This window comes from Phalacrocorax carbo, chromosome 6, assembly GCF_963921805.1.
Source record: "Phalacrocorax carbo chromosome 6, bPhaCar2.1, whole genome shotgun sequence".
Taxonomy (NCBI): Eukaryota; Metazoa; Chordata; class Aves; order Suliformes; family Phalacrocoracidae; genus Phalacrocorax; species Phalacrocorax carbo.
In genome coordinates, this window is record NC_087518.1 from 3211423 (window position 1) to 3238866 (window position 27444).

The 27444-nt window shown below is 44.6% G+C and overlaps 1 protein-coding gene across 3 annotated transcripts in view; it reads right to left on the minus strand.

Annotated features, from left to right (window-relative positions):
• The window catches only part of LOC104047469 (contactin-4), a 353961-nt gene that overhangs the window by 132189 nt on the left and 194328 nt on the right, over nucleotides 1-27444 (minus strand). For all 3 annotated transcript variants that reach the window (XM_064453439.1, XM_064453440.1, XM_064453438.1), the window contains one exon: nucleotides 1050-1176. In XM_064453439.1, the coding sequence (XP_064309509.1) occupies nucleotides 1050-1176 (127 nt within the window). The remainder of the gene's footprint in view (nucleotides 1-1049; nucleotides 1177-27444) is intronic.

A 27444-nucleotide genomic window follows, 5' to 3' on the forward strand; every position in this document is an offset into this window, starting at 1 on the left:
TCTGCTAATATTAATGAATACTCTTGGGTACTGGAAAATACAACATGTAGTAAATAAAGATTTAAAACATCTTTGAATACTTAATAATAAAAAAAAAAAGGCATGAAAATGCAAATTTCCTGCACAGTATTGGAATATTCCAGTATTTAACTGAAATAGCAATATCCTTGACATATATTTCAGTCTCTGATATGATTAATGCTTCTGTAGTTGCTGCTGCTGCTGCTGTTTGGAATTAATAACTCTGCAAGGGGAACTCCCAGAAACAGGATCTTTAAGCTGTTCAAGTCCACCAAGGTTTCTTTTCCTCTCCTGACTTACTGGCTGCTTGTTTTTAAATTTAAGACAATTCACTCGTGGTAGATGTTGTCACAAAATGGGGGCACTGAGAAATTCCAGCCCCAGGTTGCCCCGGTTACAGCAACCCTCACCTCTGCCAGCCCTGGATGGAGCATGCGAGGGAGCCACAGCCGCACAGCAGCTCCCTCCGCCTGCACACAATGTACAGAGGAACAACCTGAGTATGGTTGCACCAGGGAATCAACATGGTTTATTGCATTGAATAGTTGATCGTGTCAGAAGGCAGCGCGGTGGCTGAGGCCTGATGACTCTAATTGGTTTCAGAGCAGCATTTACTTTGGCGAACAAAATGAGAAAGGCACTAAAGGAAAAAAGCCAGCAGCCTAAACGATTTCCAGCAGCGGCATCGCCATGGTGGCACAGCGTCTTTTTGCCTATGGATCTCAAAACTGTTGATAAAGCTGAAAACAATTAAGAGCTTTGTCCACGTTTGTGGAAAAGGACAGGTAACCTGGGAGCCAAGGCTACTTACAACCCCTCCGGGAACCTTTTTGAACTCTCGTCCTAATTTTGCAATTGTGATGCGATACGGAGTGATTTCCCGATGCCTGATTTTTGTTATCAGCGTCGTGGTGGGCTCCAGGGGAGTCACTGAGTTACACCGCGTGATGCACGCAGGAGAGGGGCTCTGGGGGGACACTGCTGTAACGCGGAGATCGTGCTAAAGAAGAGTTAAACATTCAACAAACCCAACGGTTGGTCTGGGATTTCCTTTTACTTCACAGCTCAGCTTCACTTTCTTTTCCTCTGAATCCAAGGGGAAGATCACGCTGTTGGGCTCCTGAAGGAAAACTGGCCCGTGCAGTGTGTTGTCATCTGCATTAAACAGAGGGAAAACGTGACAGATACTTGATGGAATCTGCGTGTACCCAGGGTTAAAATATAAAATAGTATCTTAGCAGCAAGAGGCCGTGTATCACTCACTCTAGAAAAGATGTGACAAGGACACTTTTCTTTTGAACAGCCAGATTTTTTTCCAAAAGCCATTGAACATCACGTGGAGCCAATGCTCAGGAAAACATCTGTGCACTAAATAGAGCGCAGGCTGAAACTATACCCAGAGTTCAAACGAAGGGGAACAGGCATATCCTACTGCGATAGCACAGCTCACTTCAAACCGGAACACTTAGCATCACTTTTAAACAATGAAATATTTTCTTTGTAAATAAAGCCCCTCGTTATTATACAGCTACAGAAAGTAAGGACTTTCTGTCTTTTAGCTGAATGGAAGGAGCCTTGCTTGAACGTTTTCTGATCATGTTCTGCGGGGGCAAAGGGCAACTGCACAGGCCGTCAGAGTGCTGCTGGCGGGAGCTGCGGCTCCCGCGCTGCCCGGGGCAGGGACCCGCAGGGACGCGGGCACGGACGTTGCTTTGGCCAGGCAGCCACGCTGCCGTCTGGTCTGCTGCCAGAAGTCCATCCTGATGGACGTGCAGGAAATTTGTGGGTATGGGAGGTCAGAGAAGAATGAATAAATACATTATAAAGATGATGGGATGTACAAAAAAGTAAGAAAGAAAAAGGAATGAGCAGAAGATGATGCATCTTCCCGCCGGGAGGAGGGCGGGAATGAATGTGAATAGCCCTCTTATCCCCCGACACCGGGAAATCGGCTGGATTTATTAGGGATGGAACAATAGCTTTTTACTACAGGGAGAAAATTCTGTCGTCTCTGCAGAAGGATTTCAGAGAGACTTTGCCAGGAGGATTATAATGGAGCAACCTCTCCCCCGCGTCTCCTCTCCCAGGCACCACCACAAAAGAGAATGCACTAAGCATACAGCCATATCGGTTGTATTTATCTTTATTTTTAATTATATGTTAAAGATATCTGACTGAGACTCATATATTATTCAAAACACATTTCACATAATCTCTAGCTTTAAATTATACCTGTGTGCAACTTACTCTTGCTGGCAGAGAAAGATAATAATAGCCATAAAGCATACGGGGCTAGATTATGATATCCTGACTTGTTTCTGAGACCCAGGGCTGCGTCACTCCTTAAACAGTCTCATTCAGCGTAAGAAAGAATATTACGATCTGGCCCATAAAGATTATAGCTCCGAGAACTGTATTAATGGGTTCAAAAACAAAGGAATTGAAGTATGTTTTAATTTATCCAGTTTTCTAAGTGTGAAATACAGAAGCTGGCCTGGAGCTCAGGTCCCGTGTCAGAGTCACTTCGACTCCCATGGGCGAGGAGCTCTGACAGTGCCGGGACCGGCACAAGCCAGACCCCCCCAGGTAACGCAGTTAGCGAACCGTGCCGACTCAGGTGTGTGCTGCACCGGCTGCGTCACCCGCCTCACACCCCACCGAAGGGCTCCAGTCACGCTACGCTGTCATTTTGCTCTTATTTCAATTACGGTGTATCAATTTATATCGTATCACATCACGCGAAAGGTCAGATTCTCGGTCCTCCTCCCATCGCAAGAAAATACGCTGTGCATTAAAAAGTAGATAGCTCTCCTATGCGAGTTGGGAAAGAGACACACAAACAGATCTAAGGGTCCAAACGTGTCTCCATATGCCCAGGACATCAGTTGGCTGCGGGTTCAGGGCCTGGGCACTTACGGTCTAGCGTCCTGGGGTGAGACGCTGGTCCTTGAGGTGCGAGGAAGGTGGCCTACGTGATGCCATGGGGTGTTTGGTAAGGAGTAATGTCTGTAAGAAACATTACTATCTGCCTATAGAATTAGTAAGCAAAGTAAAAAACTTTAGAAAACACATCAGACAAAAGGTAGAGAACTATGAAGGTAGAAATAGTCACAAATAGGTGAAAAGACTAAAGAACTTAATTTACTTACGCTAAAATAGTAGCTCACGAAAGATTAAATGAAACCACTTTCCGAATATCACACCACTTGCTGCTACCACTGTTTAGCATTCAGCTTTTATACGGCAAAAAGTGCTTGCCCCTCCTGTTAGCCAGCAAGAAGAAAAGCCCTGGGGCGACGACTACTTGGGTTTCAAGCGTTGGGCCAGGCAGGGAGAAGCTCTGAAGCAGGTACCAGTGTATCAGGGGAACAAAAGAGGATGAAAAACCTTGCAACACTGGGTAGATAAAATTATTTTGAGTCCCTTTCTTCTCTTATTGCTGCCTGTATATAATCAAGATAAGTAAGTCCAAACTGTTTAATCTTTGGCCTGTAGAGTCCTTTTGCTACAGTCTAACGCGTGACTGAAATCACTGCAGCCCACATCCCAGCGCAGTGTGTGACAGGAGCTGAGCCACAGTACCTCATTATGGAGGAGGATTTGCTTCAAAGAACACTAAATATTCAGTAATAAATAAAACAAACTGCTGTCTAGATTCTTACAGGCAGAAAACTAGAAGTACCTGTGCCATATATGGTCTGTTTTTGACTAACTTACAATGTTACTGAGTAGAAACGGATCTCGGATGTTCAGCGTTGGCACAGGCAAATGCATTTGCTCTGTTACAGCATCTGGTTTTGTGAGAGCAAAGTTTTGCTATTAAAAATGTGATTTATACTATTTATTTTTTTTTTAATAAAAGCACTAACTCCACCTCTATTGCGATAACATTCAGGGACTTGCAATCACGAAGCGACACTAACACATTTTCAGTTTATCGCTGACGAACACTAGCCGCCTGATCCACAGAAGCCCACCGACGTCAGGAGGCCCTTTCCTGGGCTCGGCAGGCTTTTCCCTCGCCCTTCTTAGGGGACTGCATTCATTGGACTCTCTTTTGGCCCTTTCATCTAACAGAACAATGAAGCAGTACATATATGCACATATACACATGAAAGCTGCTCAGTTATTTTAGCTCACTTTGCTCTCTATGATTTTCAGCAGCTACCACAGAACCTATGCTACCACGTTTGTTACCGTCCTGGGAAAATAGTCAGTAACCTTCCTGGAAAAGCTAACTGTTAAGACACTCTCCCAGTGACAGATTTTATTTTTCTGAGTTACGTTTCTTTTGCTGGAGCTTGAAATGAGTTAACCCGGAATGAACACTGCGCTGCCCTCAGCTTAAGACAAGTTGCAAACAAGATTGGTTTCCAAAAAGCATTTTTTCCCCCCCTGTCAGATGAAACAAATGTACTGCTGCTCTGGGTCTGCCTCCTTTGAGAGAAGTGTATTTCTTTCAGTAAGACGCAGGATATAGGAAATTTCAAGTAGATTTGGTGATAAAAGAAACATTTTTAAACACAGTGCGAGATGTATGCCCATATGCTGTTGGACAGAATGTGACAGATAATTTAGAAGAACATTCCGCTACCCTAGCGTCTGCCGAGATATCTATATATTGCCTAGTGAATCACAAAATCTATTAAAAAATGTCAGATTAACTTCAATACATTCCAAATGAAGACTATATGTCCCTCCAACAGCCCAAACTTGAGAGCCAGCACATCCAGCAGGACGCTAAATGCTTGTGAGGAACTGAAACATGAAGAATGTCAGCTGGGGGTTAATTCACACGAACAGGTGAAACCATTCCTATTCTTTCTGAACATTAAGCCCGGTAACGGATATCATTACCTAAATAGAACTGCTTTAATTTTCATTGAAAGTTATGGCCAATTTGAGAGAAGGTTTAATTGAATATTCCACACTGTAGGGAAAGATAACAACTACACTGAAGAGAGAATTCTTGGAGTATATCCAGTCTAAATGATAAAAATCCTTTCCTTGTTTGCTGCCGAGGGAACTGGTTTCTGCTATGTATGCTGGTGTATTTTCACACAGCGCTACAAGTCGGTATTTCTTGAAGACAAAACTGCACCTTGGGAAGAGCAACTCTTCAGTAAACTGGAAAGTGAAATGGGTAGGACAGCTCAAGGGCATCGCTGATTAACACAACAGCCTGCTCTTCAAGGTGACTCAGCTACAGTACGCCCTCCTGAGCAGGAAAAGACTCAATTGGATGGCTCGCTCTTTATTTTTTGCCTATCCCTTCTATTAACATCAAATGCACACACGAATGGTGCCAATGGCTTTGAAATGACAAGCAAGAAATTTTTACATCAGTCCTCCTACAAATAATCCTGTAGGCTTCTCAATGAACAAGACCTGCTACTGGTGCTCCCCATTCCAAAGAAACAAAAAATCTATTTAAAAAAGGAGATTTTAAAAAGTCCTGCACGAAGTGTCATTTTTAAGGGAAGTTCTGCATCTCTGGAGACAACCACCAGCCTTCCTCCACCGCTGGGCCGTTAATCGTTCCTGTCCACCACTGCACCACGGCTGACCCATCCGCTCAAGTGAGAATTACAAAAAATTAACAAAACAACAACAAAAATCAGATGCTTCCATCAGGAGCAAAGTTGAAACAAATGATGAGGCTCTTTCCCTCCTTCTCATCATCACCGTCCCAGCACTGCATAAGATGTGCTTTCTGCAGACCCACTGCAATACTCTGAGCCGCGGCAGCAAAACACCCTCCCAGAGGTCTTGCCCCAGCCACCCCCTGCGGGCTTGCTTCTGGGCCGAGAGAGCCCCCACCGCGCCAGGCTGCAGGACTGGGCTTGTTCGGCAGCACCCTACGGGTCTCCAACAAGGACCACGAGCCGGATGGCTCCTCCCGCTGTCACTTCTCTTTTCTGACATACTTTTATCTCCCAGATCACTGCTGCAACAAGTGCGAGTGCAGTTAAAGTGGAAAGCCATGCTTGACAGGTGACATCTGATAGGCAAGCATCTGATACCCAGGTTCAAAAGCAGTGTCAGATATTCCTCAGAGACAGTAACACAGCCATAAAGATCCAGAGGCTCAAAAGACAGGAAGAAATAAATCTTCACTCGTAAATGCCAGTGTGGAAGAGCTCCAGAATTTGAAATGGAGGCAGTAATGCCCTGACGACTCTATTTACAAGTGATCCAAGTATCCGGAGCAGTTTGAATTAAAGGCAGGGTTAAACACATCCACCCCGACGTGAGTGTGCCCTGACCTCCGAGGGAAGCCCAGGGTCCATCAGTTAGGGGAGGCCAGGAGCCAGCCCACCAGCTGCCTCCGCCCGGCTCCCGCGACGCCGCAGTGCAGGAGCCAACGTGCAAATGCCGACCGCGGGTCAGGCTCCAGCGCGGGGAATTCAGCTGTGAAGCCTCTCGTTCAGTGTGACTGTCTGTACCACAGCAGTATCGTAATTTCACCTATTTAAATGCCACATGATTAATTATAGCAAATGTCATCAAGTTAGCACTTTTCAAACAGAAAGTTGCTACCTGATCCGTACATGCAAAAGCAAGCAAGTTCTCCCTGCTCCTCGTCTACTGGGTCTAGACGGCCGGGAGGCGGCGGTTCCCCATGCGGCGTAATGAGCGACTTGTCCTATGACAAAACCCTTATTTAATAGAGCTTAATTTGTGTGCTCTTAGTAAGTCAACAGCACGATTATGATCGCAGATGTTCTCTTCAGGACAGGATAAAAGCAGGTTTCTCCGTTGTTGCAGAAAATCACAAGTTTCTTCACCAAGCAGCCTTCTCCCTGAGTCATCACAGCTGACACCAGGAAAATAGAGAGAGAAACTCGCACTGCTCTGTTAAGGATAATATCAGCCCACGATAAAGCTATGAATAATTATAAGGCAACAACAGTAATAATAATAATAATAGTAAAATAGAAGAGCGTTGGGGCATCTGCAGGTCCTCTGCGGAAGGATCAGTTACAACAGCTAACACGGAGCCAGCCGGCTGTTCATTAACAATCAGGTTATTTACTGATCTCCAGTGCCGAAGTAGTAGAAACGACCAAAGGGATGTTTTTGAAAGACACTTTAAAATACATAAATAAGTCAGGCTTGTTCTGATGTCTTAGAAGTTAAGCCCTAGCCCTGAGGAAATCACTCAGCAGAATTAGATATCCAGCTCTAGAAACACAGGATTATGACAGGAAATTAAAATGCTGTCCCTACCTAGCATCTATTGTTACCATTGGGTGGTAATAAAATAAAAAATAAAAGGGCAAGCATATTTTTCTTCTTGAAGCAATAAAGACATACATTCTGTTTTCAGGAGATTAATAACATCCCAGTTTCACCAGGGTTCTCAAAAGCTGCTGCATAACATCTAGTCTGAATGTGTCCAAACATATTCTGTCACTAGGAATAAGGACACTAAACCTGCGTTACCTAAAAAACCCACTGCGAACTGTTTGTTCCTCTAGACTTAACCATGATCTACAAACTAAATGACCTTTGTTGTTGTTGGGCGCATGCGACTCTCATGGATCTGAGCTGTGGCCAGAAATCCACCCTCCGGGATGCCACCAGCACGTTGCTGAACCAAGCCCAGGTCAAAAGGCAGTACTTCAGTTGCTGGATACGTTTTCCTCGGCTGCTTTCTTCGTTCTCCCCTAGGACCATCGCTGTAACAACTCCTGGTACCGGGCCATTACCTAATCGGTCAACTCTGCTGGTTACAACAATAAAACCAGTCACACTCTCGCATGAGCTCACGTTCCTTTTGTTTCACCAGAGCACGCAGAGACAAAACAACACCGGGGCTACTAAAGCTCCTCCGTGAATGGAAGTGAAACGACAGGGATGTTTGACACCACCCCCAAGGGCTGCGCTCATTCACATAAAGCTCCTTGCTACGCACTCCACCAACTGCAGCTGAACGCCTTGGAAATGACACTGACTTGCCAATGCAAACATTGTCATTTCGCCACTCAGCTTTTGAACACCGTGTATGTAAGAACTGAGATCGGAACATCTCAGATGACTGGATTATATAGAGCCTTAGATGAAATTCTAGCACTTAATGTGTTTCATGACTTATGTATTTTTTAATTCTTTCAACTCAGGACATGGCATACTTTCAGCCGAGGAGGTCACTCAATGACAGACAAATTGATCCTTAAGGGAGACACAACTGACGCTCGCGGTCTACTCCATCCATGGCACTAATCGTAACCACTGAAAGAGCAGCTCTGAGAGCTCCTGCCTCAATCGGTCATCCCCATCCATCCGCAGGCATGCAGGTGGCCTGTCACAGCCGCGGCAGGGGTAGCAGCCACATCCCACTCCTTGATGAATTGTGGCCTCAGGTTCTCGTAGTCCTGTGCTGTTGGCAACGGCGGCTTCCAGAGAGCCTTGTAACCTCCCAGGAAAGCACAGGCAAAGTCAGACCACGAGGACTGTTCCCAGGGTCTATGAATCCTGACTGCACCTGTGTCTCGAAGCTAGGAATTGATACTGGGCTGATTTTTTTCCATCCCTGTTGAAAACCAGTCCTGGACGCAACACACAAAGACGGGCAAAGACTGTGGTTCAGGCTGAAAATGGCTTTTGCCTAGTAAGAGACCTAAATCTGTGATATTCTTTCAGAAAGTTGTTGCCGACATCCTAGACTATTAGAAACCTTTATATTTACACCCGGTTGCTGTGACATTACCTCCACCTCTGACCCAGCCTGGTACAACACACCATTGTTCACACAGAGTTACCTTCAACTCCAACCTCCAACCTCCAACCTCCTCCCAAAGTCTGCAGATCCCTGCAGCGCTGGGTGTTCTTGTATGGAGCTATTTGTGGATATGGTATTGTGAATGTTTCAAAGGTCTCCGCTAAGTACCTATTTATTTATTAGTAAAGTTTAAGGTGTTGATATAATTGCTGTCTTCTAAGAACATGTATCATTATTGTTTTTCAGGTGTCTGGAGTATGACAGGGACTATAAAATGGATATTTAAAAAAACCCCAGAAGCAGTAGGTCTGTGTGCAGATTTTAAAGCCATGTATTTCCTTTCTGCAACACATCCCTGAACTTCAACTGATTTTAATCTTTTATGTAATAAGGAAAGCGCGTAAAAGCCAGGCTAACAAATGCTATCCTCCCACCCACCAGCGGACGGTAGAAAGTTATGAAATACTCATACTGAAAAAGCCTCTTCCCTTTAAAATCCTGGAGCCTTAGAACAGAGAAGTCCCTGGGGCAATAACCTATAATCTCTGTATCATCTATTGCTCAAAAACCAAAGACAACTCTGGCAGCGTGTACAGGCTCTCAGCTGATTGAGGAGCCCAACTGCAGAAATCTTCAAGGTGAAAGGAACTCTCTCTGGCGCATCGCTCCAAGGTGAAGCCCGTCTTTTTTTGTTTTCACGTTCAAGTATATTAGCCCCTGACAGAAGTAAAGCTGATTCCTGCCAACTTTTTATCTGGCTATGTACAGAGCACTCTAGGCAATACATACCCTTCCCAAATATTTGTGAATAAGCAGATCAAATTACCAGCGCCTCGCGAGCGATGCAGTACTGCTCCGGGGTAGCGGCGAGCAAGGGATCGTCAGTCTGGCACACTCTGAGCGAAAGAGCGGTCACTTTATTTGCACTATGGGCAGAAAATGCACGTATGGTGGTTCCGTTTATCAACGGAGCGCTGTAAGTCTGCTTGTTCCGGGTCACGGGCACACGGTTTGCAATTACAGCAAGAAAACACAACGCTGTACACAAGAGAATACATCAGGGATGACTTTGATATTTAGCTGCGCGGCATTAAGAGAAGCAGTGCTGAGGGCTGTCACAACAAGCCCTTGCTTTGCCCGGAGTAGGCAGCGCTGCTGAGTGTTTATGGGAATACCAGGAATGCTCTGCCAGGAGACCAGCGTTCAGCTAGTATGCGTGACTTACTGCCAACAAACAGGCACAACGCCTTCAAGTCATAAACAAGGCAGAGCGCAAAACACCTATTTGTTAACTCCATACATGATACGCCCATTTCCCCTCGTCTGCTTGGTTTTGGCAATATTTGAACACTTCCATATCCCTGGGACAACACTGTAATGGGACACAGGTGATGAAGCTTCATCGCCCTCCACCTGTTGGGGCTGTGTCTTCTCCCAGCATCGGTCACCTGAAGTTGCCAGTCAGACGCAGGCAAGGTGTGCTGCTGTCATTTGACTGACAACTGTTAAACACAGATGAGCGTATGAAAGCAGAGACTGTGCTAACACAGCCGGGGGTCTGCCCATCGCTGGTGTTTGGGAGAACAAGGTACCTTTCTCTCTTGGATGACTTCAAATCTCTCTCCCGTGACACGCTCTGCCTCTGGTTCCTCTACATTTGCCTGTGATTCTGCAGAACTATTACTTTGTTTTCAGCTAGAATAGTCTAGATTGTATTAGAAGCACTCAGTTTAAATGCCTTCAAAAAATAATTCTGATCTGGCAAGTCTGTTTTTAAAAAAACATGGAGAATAAAGGTAGTGTCCATCTAAATCAAGGCAGCCGAGTTGTTTATTCAATTCCTCTCAACCTTTTAAAAAGCACACAAATTTTGGAAAAGAGCAGCTGCTTTTCAGAAAGATTTTTGATATGTGAAGGCTACTTTGGAAAGAAAAAAAAGGCAGAATTAAAGTGTAAATATATTTCTGCCAAAAAAAAAAAAAAAAGCTTGAGGTTTGCAATTTTCTATCTGAATTTCAAGATAAAGGAAGATTAAGAAAAGAGCACACGGGAGATGAGTACAGGTTCCCCCAAGATACACACACATCCACGGCTATGAAGGACGACACCTGTGCGTTTCCGAGCCCTGGGCAGGCTGCAGGGACCACCACACCTACACTTCGGCGGCGGAGCCTTTCACAGCCCTGTCCAAATTCTTCCACTTGGGATACGTGTAGCTCCCTACAGCACATATGTCTCACAAATTCAACAGGATGTTTCATATGTGTCCCCATGAGCAAATACTTCATGTTCAGTAATGTGGGAATGAGGTGAGCATGGGTTTGGTGCCCTTTCTATCAGAGACTACTGGCACAGGCACCTTTTAGCATCTGCCTCATTACAAATATTACACTCTGCATTTTTGTTACTGTTTCTGGCAAGTTCAGCCCTTGCCTGAAGAAAAACAGACAATATTTCAACGTAACAAATCACAGTGCCACTGAAAGAATGGCGAGAGAGGGAAACTCATGTTTATAATGTTATATGTTTACATTTTTGATGCCAAATTCTCAGCATCAGCTTGTGATGGTCTCTGACCGACCTGAACGCAAGCCTGACGGCATCCCGGGTATCTGGGGTTTAAACAGAACCAACTTATTTCAGAAAAGAGGATAAGCTTTCTTTTAAAGTTATACAAAGAGGTAAACCAAAGCCATCCTTGCAGCCATCACTGCACTGCGTGCCCTCTGGAGACGTGCCAGGCATCACACACCGCACAGTACCACGATGCTGAGCAGGCTCCTGGCCGCGGATGGGAAAACCTCACTGGCCCTTCCCACTGCTACTAAAGCAAGAAAGTGTTTAATCCTATAAACAGGATCCAGTGCTATAATCTCCAGGTGGTTACATTATATAAACGGATTTAAGGTATTTGAAGTCTGCTGTTGGGCCACCGGCCTGCAACCCTGGCTGGTGTAAATCTCTGTAACTTCACTGAAGTCAGTGGAATTGCACCAATTCAGGGCGCATTTGAGGAGCTGTCCTTCAATTAATTTTTTTTTTTTCCATGTTTCTGTAACCCTCAGCAGGGCAGGAACAAAAAGCGTTCCTGCCCTCCAGCGGGGGATTCCCTGCACCGTGGGGTGCAGGGGAGCTGCTGTGGCTCCGGCTGCCGGGGCACACCAGCCACCGGCACCGTGTCCCGCCCTGCGCGGCCACCCCGGCACAGGGACCTGCAGCGCTCACGGAGACCCCTCAACGCTTCTTCTGAAAGTCACCATTTCCCTCCATTTATTCTGCTCGGTTGTACCCGAGGGCCCAGGCTCTCCACACACGCACAGACATGCAAACGCAAAATCCCACATGAATCTGGCATTAAAATTAACCGCCTCTGAATGCCAAATTGTTGAGCGGCTTAAATAAAGTTCCCAGAGTTCCATCAGTAAAACATTAATAGAGCAACCGGGAGTACAATTTGTACAATCTACCCATGTATTCCTTTAATTTTTTAAAAATGTTATGAACTTTAAGTAATGCAGCAGGGAAAAGATATCACTAATAGCTGTCAAAACCCTAACTTTTATGACTTCTCACGCTGCAATTTAGCACCCTCACAAACTGCTCAGACTGATGGCATTTGTGAGTAAAACCCTTTTTTCTATCTGGTATAACTCTATAGCTTAAGCTTTCAACCATTCCCCGCTCACGTTTCAGCAGCAGCGCGATGTGGCTGCCCCAGAGACCGAGTTCAGCTCAGATGGTCCGTGTAAACCTCCACCACCCAGTGCAGCTTCGGGAACAGAAGCTCCTTTTCAAGGTGTTTTTTACAAGAGGAGAAAACTGCTCCTGGAAAGAGAGTCCTTAATGCTATCTAAGGACATCAAAGAGCAGCAGCTACCAAAGAACCCAGCCTGTCCCAAGGATAAAATTTCAGTTTTCTTTGCTTATGGAGACTTCTGGATCCTCACCCGGAGGCCGCCGATACTTCAAACACAAACATAATGCAAAATGTAGTGACTTGTGAACAAGCGCTTCAGATTAGACTTTGGCCTGATGCAAGCAGCGTTTTCTATAAACTGTTTGCAAATCAGCATCACTGTGACAGTAAAATGGTCTGTCACATCTTCCAAGGCCTCCCCACTACCGCGGCGAGCAGGGAGAAGCCGTGCGAGCAGCAGGCAGCGGCACGGGCAGCTTACAGGAGTCTGTCCTCCCTGCGTGCCCGCGTGGAGAACCGCCTGCATCCTGTCACCCAGAGGCACTGAGGATAAACACAAAATAATTGCATCTCCAGAGATGAAATAGAGCTAGCTGCCCCCACCCCCCAAGGAGGCTCTTGTTTTGCTGTTAGACAAAGGACATTAGGAAAAGCTCCAAAGAAGTGAGCTGCAATAAAATGATTACAGATGTAAAAACCAAAGCCAGTATCAATGAGGCGAGCAAGTTGAATGGAAGGGAGATGGCATGTATTTTTTCAGGAGAAAAGTCATCTGACTGAGGCCTATTACTTTAGAATTTTACTGTGTTGCTGTGATTCAGCGAAATAAATCAGCCACCACCTAATGTCCACTTATGCCAAACCAGCAAGTTGATGAAGCCTTCGTAAAAGTCATAGATTGGAACTCCAATGCAAAACGTTATTCTTTGCTATATTTTACTATCAATAGCCTAAAACACCAGGAAGATGCCAAAAGAGGAGCTGACTCTCATTACTCCTCTGTCTGTCATGACCGTCTGCAGCACTTTGGCAATTGGGACACATCCGGCTCCAGGACAGTGGTTTGGGTTTGGCTTTTTTTATTTGTTTTTGTGTGGTTTTGGGTTGTCCCTCCCTCTTTGGTAAATTACAAGCCAGAAGTTAAAAGCAAGAAAATTGATTAAAATAATCTAATTCCGTTCTAGTGAAGAGAAGGCTTAATGGGTAACCGAAAGAGTGTGCATTGCTTCAACAACTTTTTCATTACAATTAAAAAAATAATGGCTTTCTCTGTTTTGAAAATTAAGGATTACACTGGATTGAGAACTGCCTTATGAAGAACCTCCTGACTGGTTTTTCAGACGCCTCAAAGACAAATAAGAATTTCTATAAGCACTCTTTTGTCTGGAATGGAGAGCTTTGGTTTCAACTTCTTCAAGAAGTACACTACCACACTCCGTAACGAAGAATATGCAAAGTAATTAAAGCGAGACTAACTCTTCACCTATTGCTTTGGTAGCACGCTGCTGTCTCGTTAGAGCAGTGCTCTGCGCGCAGCAAGAAATCAAAGCCACAGAAGAAGTTCTTCTCGACCCATTTGCTTCTCAGCCCATCGTACCCGAGAGTGCTTCAGATGAGAAGTGCCGCCGCTCTCAGCATTGCGTCTGCCAGGGAAGTTTGTAAGAACGCTGAGGAGGCGGCCAGAAATAGTTCAGACAGGAGAATGAACGCCTTTTTTAAAACTGCTGCCTTTTTAAATATGCAAGAGGTGGAAATGATAATACATAATTAATACATGTGAGGATGTAAAACAAAAATAGTGCTCTGCTACCTGCTGATGCACATAGCAGCAGCGTTACGGTGCAGTAGGATGGTACAGAAGCGCCCAGCCCGGTGGATAAACAGGACGGTTTCTTTCCCATGGGTTTGACACAGCAGTGGTTTCACAGCACAAGCACATTTGTTACCCTCAAACCTTAAATATACACATCCTTCATTCTTAAGTCATAATCTGTCTCCTATAGTAAAAAGACCTTTGTCAGTGTTGGAAACGCAAAGCATCGCTCAAACCCGGTCTTGTTTATTCTGCACCAACATAAAACACATCCCTTTGTACTAAGCTGTTACACAGCGTAGCTCTTTACAGGACTGGATACTCCACCACCCGGAGGAGTTAGCTCATGACTTATGAACCGAGCCTACAGCGTATTCGCCGCCCGCTGCCTGCGCGGGCAAGGGCTGCGGTTCCCTGAAGAGCAGCACCTGGCAGGGCTTCCACCACCGTCCCTGTCCAGGTCCCCTGGGGCTGGCGAAGCCTTTGCCCAAGAACTGGTCTCAAGTTCTCCTCCGCATTTTTTCTTTATCATCCGTTAGAGTGGATTTCAATTGCAACCCACTTGTTGACTGAAGGTCGCGCCACTCAAATTAAACTTTGCAATTCAAAGAATGTCCCCTGATCTATGCAATGAAAAAAATCTTTTAAAATGTATTTTATACACAATTGCAGCCATTTGAAGCCCAGCGACTACACCTTTTGCCTGGTACCATATGAATGAAAATATACCCCTATAATTAGAACAGGAATCAACTGCAACAGTCAAGCTGTTAAAGCCGTGTTAAATGCTGACTTTGCTGACACTTCAACAGGTTTCTTGTCCTTGCATTTAACATCCTCTAATTAAGGAGATTTTTCCTTATGTTAAGTCAACTACCAATTAATTACTATACCCTCCAATGAACAGACTTACAAGCTTGTTTTTTGTTAGTATTGCTATAATTTTAACTTTTTTTGTCCTTTGAAATTCTACGTAAACTTCTCCTTAACTCTTTACTCAGTACAAACGTACCCTTACCTTCTCCCAAGTAGGCAAGAACACGCCGGGTTTTTGCTGCAGCAGTATTACTTTGCCTACCCCTAGAAAAGAATTAGAAGTATTGAGGTCCCTTCCAACCTGTTATTCTGTGTATTTTGATACTAAAGAACAAATGTGTACAGCAAAAAGTACACCGTGACCGTGTTTGTACGCGTGGTAATGCAGTAAACATTTCCCTTAAATATTTCTCCAGTCCCACAGATGATTTTTCATCTTGCTGGGTTTATTCAGCGGAAAACCAGCAAGCTCCTTCTTAAACAAACCACTGTTTTCCTCCCGGAGGAGAGGAGGCCCACCTCCTCTCAACAAAAGGCGAGCAGTTAAGCACAGGAGCCGTGCCCCACGACGCGCACGCACACCCCACACCCCGCGTGGGTACCAGCGGTTTGCTCGGAAAGCTCATTTACTCCCCGCGCTCCCTGCAGCTCCCACCTCCTCTCCTACAGCTGTTCTGCCGACTTCCAATTCACAAAAGCAAAACCTCTTTAGACCCAAAATAAATACTAATCTTAAATTCAATGTACCCTGACAGCAAATAAGTTTGCTGTGCTTACTTCAGCATGAATAAAAAGCCCGCAAGGAGACTCCTACATAAGAGTATATTTACAAGTTCCATTACCCACTGGAGAGATTGATGTAATAAACCTATAATAAAAAGCCTTGTGTTATGGATTTCTCTAATGTTTCTTATCAAACAGCCTGTATTATCTTGGCTTGTGTATTCAATTTAAAATAGGCTTTCAATAAGTGCCTTAGAGCTAGAGGTCATTTTCACTTAGTTTTCCGACACGCAGGGACGTGTACTGTCTTTTCCTGCTCTTGGAAACTAAGAGCTGTTTGTAGCTTGGTCAAGTTTACAAAGTAGGCAGACGGATAAATTAGAGAGAACAAGGGAGGGAATATATTATCTGTATTCATATCTTCCAGCTACAGCCAAAGCTACCAGGGGCACAGGCCCTCCTACACTATTTATTTTTCTTGCTAAGTAGAAGGGCGTAGCTGTTCCTCATCAGATAAAACCGGTACACAGAAATTGTTTTGCCACCAATCGTCACCTTATTTGTACATCAGACTGCCTGGCTGCAACTCGGCCGAGGTGGGGCTGTGACCTGCAGGCAGACTGCCTGGGATCCGCAGCAGTTACTTCACCTTTTAGGTAGGAATAGTACAAATTGCCACACCAAACGCAGCCTTGGGAGATGCAGGCAACAGCTAAGCTCTTGTACCTATTTATTTTTCTCGCCGGTACCGGATTTCACTAATAACCAATAGCTGCTAATTAGGATCTAAGGCAATTTACCTTAGGACATATTTCAAATCACTGCAACGTAATTATGGTAATGTTTCCCTCATTTATTAAAACACTTAAATACATTGTTGTTTTTATTTTCAGTTAACCCCTTACTGCACGACGTCCCCTGCGCACTTTGAAGCAGCTTCATAGACCCACGCACGCCAATTGTTAGCTCATCTCCCTTTCACCGACACAATTTCTGCTAAAGCCTCTTGAATGAACCGTTCAGTCCCAGTACGATCCATCCATTGTAATCATGGGGCGTTTCTTCTCTGATTTCAACACACACTGGACATGCAGCCCGGTTGTCGACTGATGTCAAACAGAGAAGGAAACCATATGGATTTTTAGGCTTTGCATGTCAACCTTTCATAATGACTTTTTTTTCCCCTTGTAATCAAGTCTTCCTTTCATTAACCATCCAATAGTAGTAATAAAAGTCCACAACTCCAAGCCCCGTTTCTAACACAAAAAGGAATAAAACTGTGGGTTTTTGGTAACGTGTATATTCAATGGCAGTGATTTCCTGCAGCCAGGTAACATTTTGCAGAACGAGCTGTTCAAAATGTTGGAATCAAATACAAGCAGAGATATATTTAGGCAAACACACAATAAAGTGGTTGGGTATTAAACTGAAATCAAGACCCTTAACTTTTATGAGAACAGCAGATCCCTCTGCCATCAGTCTCCTCGTGACAAGGGTGAAGGGCACCCAGAGGTGAGCAGCAAGCTCGCCATTAGACAAGGTTAAAAATAGGTAGCTTATTGGACATCAGTTGATGCACTAGACAGATGGACAGACGTCTTCCCAAGGGACAGAAGATTCTTTCCAGTAACTACAGGAACACATTCAAAAATCTCTTAAAAACACGGGGGACACTTTGAAATATTTAGAAAAATTTTAAAAATGCACACCTGTGTATAGACGTAAAAGTTCAGGCAAAATTTTCTCATCCCATATAGAAGACGGACGACGTGCACCCACCTGCAGCACGACAACTTTAGCCTACTAAAGCTCCTACATTCTTCACCGTGGCAGTTTAACAGCAGCAGCGTAACTGCACGCTTGCTTCTCTCGAGTTCGTGGGTGACCATCATCACGCCACGCCTGATCCCTGCACTGAAATCACCTCTGAATTATAAGATTCGAGGTCAAATCGCACTGTGAAGCTTATGCGCGTGTTATATACCACATTTACTGCATGCTTCAAGTGACGTTAAATAAAGACACCATTAAATGTTTAACGGTGCCTTTCTCACCGTGGCAGACGCTTCACCTCCTTTTTTATCCACCAGACAGTAATGACACGGTTCCGACCGATGTTTCTGCTCTGAGTCAACAGAGAGGTCCCAGGCTCCTTTACATGCCTGCACTCTCGCTATACTGAAATATCACTTTAATTTCAGGTTATGCTGTATCTGTTCTATCCTTTTATAATGGCTCATCAATCCCTTTGATTTTTCCTCCATGGCTAACAGATCCCTGCTCCCAAAGTCAAAATAAGCTGTAAGGGTAACTGGGAAGCAGGACTACAACCTGTATGTCTCGCACATGCTGGGAACACGCTGGCTTCAGCGCATTTAAATAAATACCTAGCTTGCTGACTTTTCAGCCCTGGTATCATCTCCCAAGCACTCTCGCAGCCCAAGAGCTCTCCATTCAGCTTCAGCAGCTCTGAAACTGGAACCTGAAGTTTGAAGCCATGAAGGAGCAGCAGAGCCATGGATGGAAAACCCTTCAGCCACACGCCTGGCAAGAATGACCAAGGCTTTACACAGAGATTTTATAAGTAGGGATTGTGCCAAGCTATTTCCTGATTCAGAGCAAAACCAGAACTTTTCTTGGACTACGTCTGAAAAAAAAAACCTCCCTCCATCTAGCTAACAAGAGTTGTGGAGGTCTACGGGAAGCTGCTAAAATTACATGCTTCTGTACCTAACAAAGCGGCGCTGTTTTCGCCAGCGCTAAATACCTCCCTGGAGGGTTGAAACGCGTGGAATTTAGGGCATCTTAACACTTTGTAAATCAAGTCCCTCTCCTGGTTTTTTCGCTTGCCTTCTGCATTTCGGAATTCAGATGTGAGAAGTCAGGACAGTCAGGATGATAAACAGATGTCTAGAAAAAGAGCTCCTACTTCAAGTGAGGATCCCACGACTTTGACAACCGAAGTCAGTGAACAGTCAATCCTCCCAGTGCTCCCACAGCCCACTAATACTCTGAAAGGAAAATTCTCTGCAGCCTTTGGACACCTACAGACCTTAAGCAAGATGCTTAAAAAGCCTAAATTCACAGGGCAGTTGCTTTGGTCAGCTTAAATAGACCCTTACTGTTTTTATTACGCAGCTTAGTCTTCTTTTGATTGCCTTTTTCCACGTTATTTAATAGCCTCTAAAAGGAGGAGGATGCTCAGGACCAAGTTTTAATGCAACCTCTTGAACAAATTATAGTAAAAGAAAATTTGAATCCTCAATAATTTAAGTGTTATTTTTTTACTACTAACGTGAATCCAACCCGAACAAATTAAAACAGGAAGAATTAATTGGATATGCAAATAAGATTATTCAGTATATAAATCTAATTACATACCAATTTGCTTTAACAGCATGAAAAAGGAAAAAAACGTTCTTTGTAAATTGATTGTTTTAAAAACCACCTGTAGCACAACAAAGTGGAAAGGCTGTCTCTTAAAGGTACTCATTATCGGCATTAATAAAACAAGGTATTCCGAAGATCTCGTCAAGAGCACCTTTCTAACGGGCACCCCGCTTAGTCCTCTGATTTACCGTATTCCATTATCAGTTTTCAAACACTGTTTCAAAACACTGCCTCGACTTCTGTCCTCCCCCAGCAACAGACTCGCTCAAACAAAACAGGCTGAGCTTGGAAACGTTAGGTGATTCTGGTCACAAACCCGGACTTCTCCATGCTGGTGCAGACTTATATTCATGCCTGAGCGCAGAAAACTAGCGACGCCGACCCTGGGGGCTGGGGTGGCATCAGAGCCAAAGCAGACCTTGCCAGCGGTGGTCATTCGGCAGCTGCTGGCTGCACCATGCACATACTGATCCCTTTCAGGTTTCTCTGTCACCTTTAGAAAACAAAAAGGGACAAAGGAATAATTAGCAGAACACCACAGTGCGGTGAGGAAGATTTCTCCAGGGGGAAAAAAAGCCTGTTAATTTTGAGCCTTTTGTGTCCAAGAAGCAAATTACACAGATAGTCAATTTACTTCTTTGAATAACTACTTGTCAGTAAGAGTAAAAATTATAAATGAGATCACTGGAATTGATTAAGATACAGAATAGCTGACACTGTAATTAGTGCCCAGTGTGCCATCTCTGATAAAGAACCCCAATCACCCGCTTTCATTGACTGTACATCGAATTTTGTCATCTAACTCTGGTTTCCTGAGCCACAAATTGGGCTTCTAAAATCATCTGGAGTAAAGAGTATTAAAAATGTGCTCCAAAGGATGAGAAAGGGAATACAACCTTTAGATCGGTACAGGAAGCACGTACAGAGACCACCTATCAAAAGCAAGGTGGTGTTGTTATGGACAACTAAATTTGATGCCTGTGAAATCTGAACTGGATGTGTACTACAAAATATTGAGACACATTAAAAAAATTAACTTAAGGTCAAGGGATCAGGAATTTTCATGGGAAAAAAACTCCTTGGGAATGAATGGGAACTCACAAATACACTAATTTAAAATAATAAAACTAGCTGTGACCTGGGGGGGGGATAGGGGAGGCGCTGCCTGGTTCACTACTGCTATTGATAAGGGAAGTTGTTGCTTCTGAGACTGAAAATTCCAACAACACTGGCGACTAAACACCTCCAGTCGCCTCCCAGAGCAAAATCCCTCTTGGTGATGCCCCGCAGAGCTCTATCCGCTCCCCCAGGAGTGCCGCAGCCCGCGAGCAAGGAGCCAACTAGAAGAGCAGGCGCGCACACAAGGACTGATTTGCAGCAGAGCATCTTCCAACTTCCACCGTTTTCTGGAGCGTCCTTATTTCATTGTGTCTAATTTAACTCAGACGAGGTTCCCCGGTATGTGGTTAGCAGTGGGGATGGCAGTTAGCATCATCTTGGACCTGCAGGTTTATGAAGGCGGCAGCTGTATCCAAATACGCTGCAATCACTTTACAGGCATCGCCTGCTCCGTCTCCGAAGGCAGCGTGTCGGGGCTCAGTGTCGGAACTTGAGTAATCGCTGTACGCACACGCCGCAGCCTTACTTCGGGTGAAAACTAATGTGGTCTTTAATACGGCTGATCCTCCAGTGAAGGCTACGTACCACAGAGGACTCCGTTTTTATCACTAGATCATTGCTTCTTTAGGGAAATCAGACATCTTTCTAATTAACCAGCCCCCACATGCCCACCCCTACACTCCTGCTTTGAATGCATGTGCTGAACCATAAACACCTCATTCTGAATCATATTATCAAGCAGGTTGTGGTTACGCTTATCCTCACGTGTATTCTTCTTGTTTTCCAATCCAATCCAAAAAACATAATGCTTTACTGACATCTACTTTTTTATTGCTTGCATTACTGAAAGAAAGTGAGTCTCGAAAATACTGTAGTTTTTCTTTCATCCCTCTGCATTTTAAGGGGTTTTACGGTACTTACAAAAATTACTGTTGAATAAAATTGACTTTTAAAGAAATTGCAAGACCTTGTTTCTTCCTACAGTTTCTCTGCTGCAGGGGAAATCTGATCTCATTTTTAATAGAAATGCTGAGATTTACAAATTAGCACAGTCTGCCATCTCACACCCTTTGGCAAACTCCCTCGGGCAATTTGGTCACCTGCCCCTGTTACTTATCTTCTCTTTGGGTTTTGCTCTTTGTCTACTTTTTCTTGGAAGAGCAACGAATCCAGAATTAATGACTCTCTGGTATAAATCCAAACAAGCAAACATTTGTAGGGAAACGGTTGCATGACCATAAGACAGTTGCAAAACAAGCACAAATAAATTCTTCTCAGAGGGGAACTAAATCCCAGCAAACCAAACTGTGCTCCTACCCCTGAGAACGCTCTCCCGGTGCTTGGTTACAACGTGCTTCGCTTTCAGGGGGTTGTCCTTGCACTGCTGTAGATGAGCACTGAAAATAAATGCACAAGTATGGTGAACACAGAGGGGGGTTTTGCCACTTAAAGTCTCTATATGTTTGTTTGTAGCATTTATTGCACACTTTAGATTGTGTTCATAATGAAGGATAGCTCAAGGTGAGCGTTATCCAGCCACAGAGATGCTGGTAATACATTCATATAGTTTAGCTAATACATTTTTCATTTAAGTACAGGCTGGATACTAATACATTTGTATAGTGAAACTAATACATTTTTTATTACTTTAAATGCTACGTGGGCAGCTGCAGAGTAACTAATGAATTTACATGAGATCTTCTGAAGTCTCCAGGAACAACTTAAAGAGTTTTTAAACTACTATATTCTCCCGTTCACAACAAACAATGATTGCAAGGGACAAGACGTAACAAGAGTACGTCAGCAGGGCTTCCTCTGAGTCCTTGAGTACAACTAAGCAAAGCGGGAGAAAATGTTTTGTTGTTTTCTTTCAATTTTTCCCCTTTTCCACTGCCTCCACCAGCTCCGCCAGGGGCAGCCAAGGCAGCTCTCGGGTGTGCATGTCAGCAGTTCCGTGCACTGGAAGGGGCTTTTTATGGCAGTAAATTTGTCTTGTGCCTACACTTGGAGCCTTGCCGCAGGCACCTGAGCTCCTCAAGGTCCTCCTGCCGTCTGCGCACCCACGGGACACGCGAGAACCGCGAACGGCACAACCTGTGCTACCGGCGACGATGCCACGTGCGCACGCAGTGCTGCGACCCCGGGAAACACTGCCAAACAACCCCCGCACCCGCTGCGTGCCGCAGCCGTCAGTCACGCAGGCAGGAGGGACCGGAGCCCAAAACACGGAGCGGCCGCCCAGCCCCCGGACCCGATCCCCAGAGCCCCTCTGCTCTCTGCGCTGCTTCCAGATGCCGAAATTCAACTTCCTTCATGCAAAAAAAGGCTTCTGAAGAACACAGAGAGAATTAAACCAGGCAAAACCACAATAAACATTAAGGCAAAAGTTCAGCCTTTCAGGCTCAGCTTTCCTCCAGAAAACTGTTTTTGCTGGAATCTGTGTCCTGCTAATTATTAAGCACGTGAAAATCTTGGCTTTTTTTAATTTCACTGGTTTGGACTGGCACATTTTATCGGTTTGACACACATTAAAAATGCTCTTTTTTTAAGTTATGTTATGACGCCTCTCAAATTACATAAAATCCTTGCTAACTGTTGTAACATTAACTGCTACATTTTCATGCGTCTTCTCCTACTTTTAGAAGAAGTACTGCTGTACAATGCCAGAGAACGTCTACACTTAAAAATAAGATGGGCTGGTTAAGTTTTACCAGTAATTGGATGTCACATTAAGGAAAGTTAAATTTAAAAAAGTGTTAAAAGCCTCTGCCATCGTTTTAAACGCAACACCTTGCAAGAACCGTGAACGCTACTGCTGACTCCAACGTGTGAGACCTAACAGGCTAACAACCTCTCACAGATCAATCCTGCAAAACACTGACAGGCACATTTAGCCTGTATCGCTGAGAAAAACCAACACTATAAGCATATTTTACACACAGCAAGCACGTTTCACAAACAGCACCGCCACACCTGCACAGAAACCTCGAGTCCGGTAAGTGTCGGAACGAACGGAGATAGTGACTTCCAATAAAATAAAAATTTTAAAAGTTTAGTTCAACGTCACTCATTAAAAAATGAGAAAACGTAGCAATCAGACCGTTACTGCCTGCAACGACGCCATCAGAACATCCTTATTCCAGGAATAAATACCAGTACCCAAAGGCTAAGGTGAAGATTGCTCTGCCCCAAATCCCAGGTCAGATTCCCGCCTCCCTTGCTTGTATTTGGCACGGTTAGGCAGCCCCTGACCTTCCCAAACTGTCCAAGCAGTGCCGCAACATCAGGACTCCACCCCGCAGACCTGCCGTAGCCCCCTGGCACGCACTACAGATGTGTGCAGCTGCAGGCTCACGTGAAGCCGGTCCTAAACTCTCGCAGCCCTGCCCATGGCTTCTTCATCTCCCGCCTCTGGGCTGCACTGATGTCTGAACCTGCTAAACACTAAATGCAACAGTGCGCTGAAGACGAGGCTGACCTGCTTTCCCTCACTCTGGGTTTGATTTAATTCCTGAGGATGTTCGTAGACAAAGTGTATTTCGTTTGTTTTTAAAGCAGGATCTCATTGATTTTCAATGTCATTTCTACTCCAGCATGGAATTCACTACTTTGGGGTGAGAAGAAATACAACATCGTGACCCAGCAATTCAGCAGCGAGACTACCCAATCCAGAGAATTCCCTGTGTCAACTCCTGCCAACAGAGCATTTGGATTGTACAAGTGAGCTCTAAATCCTTCATCAGTACAACATCCGAGCGTCCCCTTTCCTGCACCCTGTAGTGTTTTCATTAACGTAACACCTGTCGAATGTTGCTATTTCATGATGAGTGACAGATTCGTATGCTTTGCCTCGCACACGTTTGCTGTCCTTTATATTCATTTGCATGCAGGTATATTTTAAAAAGAAAGAGACATTAGCCCCGTGCTTTAAATGTGGTCTGGATTATGAAGTAGCAGCTAAAACTGAGCACAGAATGCCTCTTTTAGTGCTTTTCAGATATGGATATAATTTTATATAGTTCTATGCTTGCTTATCTAGTTTATACCACACACGTGTAGTAGTATGAGCTGTATCTTTTAACTCCACTTTCCTTTTAAGAAACTTTGGTTGGGTTTGCAGCGTTCCTATATGCCTGCCTCCTCAGCGCGGAGACACAGCCCGGTGCCTGTCGCTCCCTGTCCCCAGGCCCCATGATGTAACCCAGGCTCACTCTTACTGCTTCTCTCTTGCTGCCATTTCACAAGGGTAAAGCTCCAGTAATTCATCACTCAAAACGCCGTCCCTGCAGCCATCGTTGCAGAAGAAAACATGCCATAAGAAAAAAAAAATCCATCACGGTTGTTTGCACATTTCTGTATTTTCTTGCCCTTTGACCTTTTTATTGCTCACTGCTCTTTTGATGAATATAACTGCGTTCAGGTAACCATCACCTAGTGCTGCGCTGCAATTAGCACAAAAAAGGGCTGCTAACCAATTACGGGATTATTTAGCAATTCATAAACGGCAGAAAATATTTAGCTAGCAGTGAAATACAGAGATCACGTGAAAAAACAGTAAGACGGAGGAAACCAGCATCAGGATGGCAGAACATGGAGATCCTGTGTCATTAAAAAGCAATGAGCCAGCTCCTCAGCTGATTTAAACTGGCATTCTTTGACAGAAGTCAATATAATGACTTGCACTGTTGGAGGGCGGGGGTTATCTGTCAGGTCTGACAAACCTTTTCTTTCTCAAGCGGTACGGGGGATGCGGGACCCTGCAGGGAGCGATGGGGAGGGCTCTGCGGGGCCGCAGGGAATGCTGCTGGACCCTCCACGAGGCTGCTTTCCAGATGAAGCGTCTTTCCGTAGCAAACCCGCGCAAACTCAAGCTGTTCAGCTTAACCCACTCACATCGGCCCTGATCCCAAGTGCTTGCTGATACACAACTTTGCATAAAGATACCGCATTGACCCAACCCAGGTGAAACATCTGTTGCACACATCGGTGCTGATCTTACAGAGCAAACTCAACATTTACCGGTATGGCTGGAGCTCCGGCAAATTATATACTCACGTTACAAAGCCTCTTCCTAGTTCTGGGAGCTCGTGAGACAGGCATATTAAATGAGCAATAAAATGCAACTTAATGGGGTCGATGTTAAATTAGTTTCAATTATCAAACCCCATTTTAACAAAATGAATGCCTGGCTTACATCCAGGATCCACATAATTTAGATGAGAAAGTGCTAGGTTCTCTATCCTCCCGCTAACGGATGGCACGTCACTCCCTTGCCTTTCGTTAGGGAAAAACTTCCATATTCTGACTGAAGTACATGAACATACCAACAAAAGCCAGAAAAAAAGATAACATGCAAATTCAAGCTGGAGTGGAGTAGAAATCAAGACTGCTAAACTTGATGAAGCAAAGTCAGTATGAATAAATGTTAGAAAATTTTACACAGATTATTTTCCAATTAGTTGCCTGAAGAGCGCTATCATGAGGATATTACAACAATTAAGAAAAGACACAGAAATCGTCAGCTTTTTCCTAAGAAGAGGTGGACACGGGCTCTGACATGTGCCAACCTACTCAGATCTTGAAAATCGGAAAAGGAGATGCCTTGATCTGTACGTCACATATGCTGGAAATTAGCTATCGTATTTTGAAATGAGTCACTAACGTTAGTGAGCACAGATTAACGAAGACCCAGCGTCTGCCCTCCCTCCCTGGAAACGGCAAGGGGACACCGGTGCATCCCAGGGAGCCCACTCTACCCAGCACTGCTACTCACTCTCATGTATGAAAAAACTGAGAATTTGCACAGTTTTTCCATTTTATAAGATGAGAGACGTAGCCGTTACTGATAACTGTTCTTGCCCACTTGACTTGAGAGTTGCAGCTGGGCTTCCTGACTCAGAAGAGGCATCATCTTTATATTGCTACAGAGAGCATTTTTATTCCAGATGAGGAATACATATTTCAATAACAGTTTGATAATGTGCTGCGCCAAAGACTTGTTTTCTCTCCTTAAGTGCTTCAATGTTCCTAACCCAGAGGGACTGAGGGGAGCCGACGTGCAAAAATACACACAGTGGCAAAAGCACCTTCCGGCTCGATCTCATCCAGGTGCCTCGGTTACAGCCAGACCATGCGGGCTGTCCTTCAAGACCCCATTGACCCCTCCCCACCCGCAGCTCTCCCTGTTTTCATATCTGTAAGAGATTTTTTTGGGTCTCTTTCAATTATTCTTTCAGAGCTGTCATGTTAGCCATCATTTCTGTACTGGCAGATGCAGCACTCCTCAGTCGGCGCTCTGGTCTCGCATCTCTACCTCTTTCAAAGCTACTTCTTCCTTCATGAAGAAAACTGCAAGAACAAAGCCTGTCTCTCCTTAAGCCTTTCTTCCTACATTTTTACTTTAATTGGCAGCAAATATCATCCCTTTCAGTCATGTCTGCAGTTTCAGAGGTGCCTGTATTCACTTTGTCTGGGTATGGTCACTGTGTACTCGTGCATCAACCCAAAGGAAGGTTGGATGCCACGGGCACGCTACGGGCATCGGAACAGCATTACGCATCCAAGGGGATCATAAAATCATGACAAACGTGCGAGGTGAAAGAACAGGATACTTCAAGTTATTGCCAAATCACCACAACCAGGGTTTCAGCAGTAAAGTGCAGAAATACAGCAACGCGATTACTTGTTTCATATATAATTCCCCTTTTAAGGGACATTATAAAAGACAATCTGACGTAGATTACTTGACACTAAGAATTTGGAAGCAATTTTTCTGTAGCTAAGGAAGTGCATATTTCTCATCTTCATTCCACCCCTGCATCCAGCCGCCTCCAGCCCCTTTTTATCTTGCTGTGCCTTCTGCATTACTCCCTGCTTTCATATCCCAGAAAGCCCAACCATCAACCTGCCTTCTTTCAAGTCCCTCTTCAGATGTTTTCTAGTAAAGCCCACACAGCGCGAACCTAGAGAAAATGCCATTTCACGTGGACCATCTGAAAAGTGGAAGGAGAGAGAATGCTACAGGAATAAAGCTTGATCAGGCTCTCAGCAAGTGTTTCATGTTGTCCCGTTACACAGACAGCAAGCTTGCAGGGACAGGAATAATTTAGTCTTCCAAGTCTCACTGAATACCCATTATAT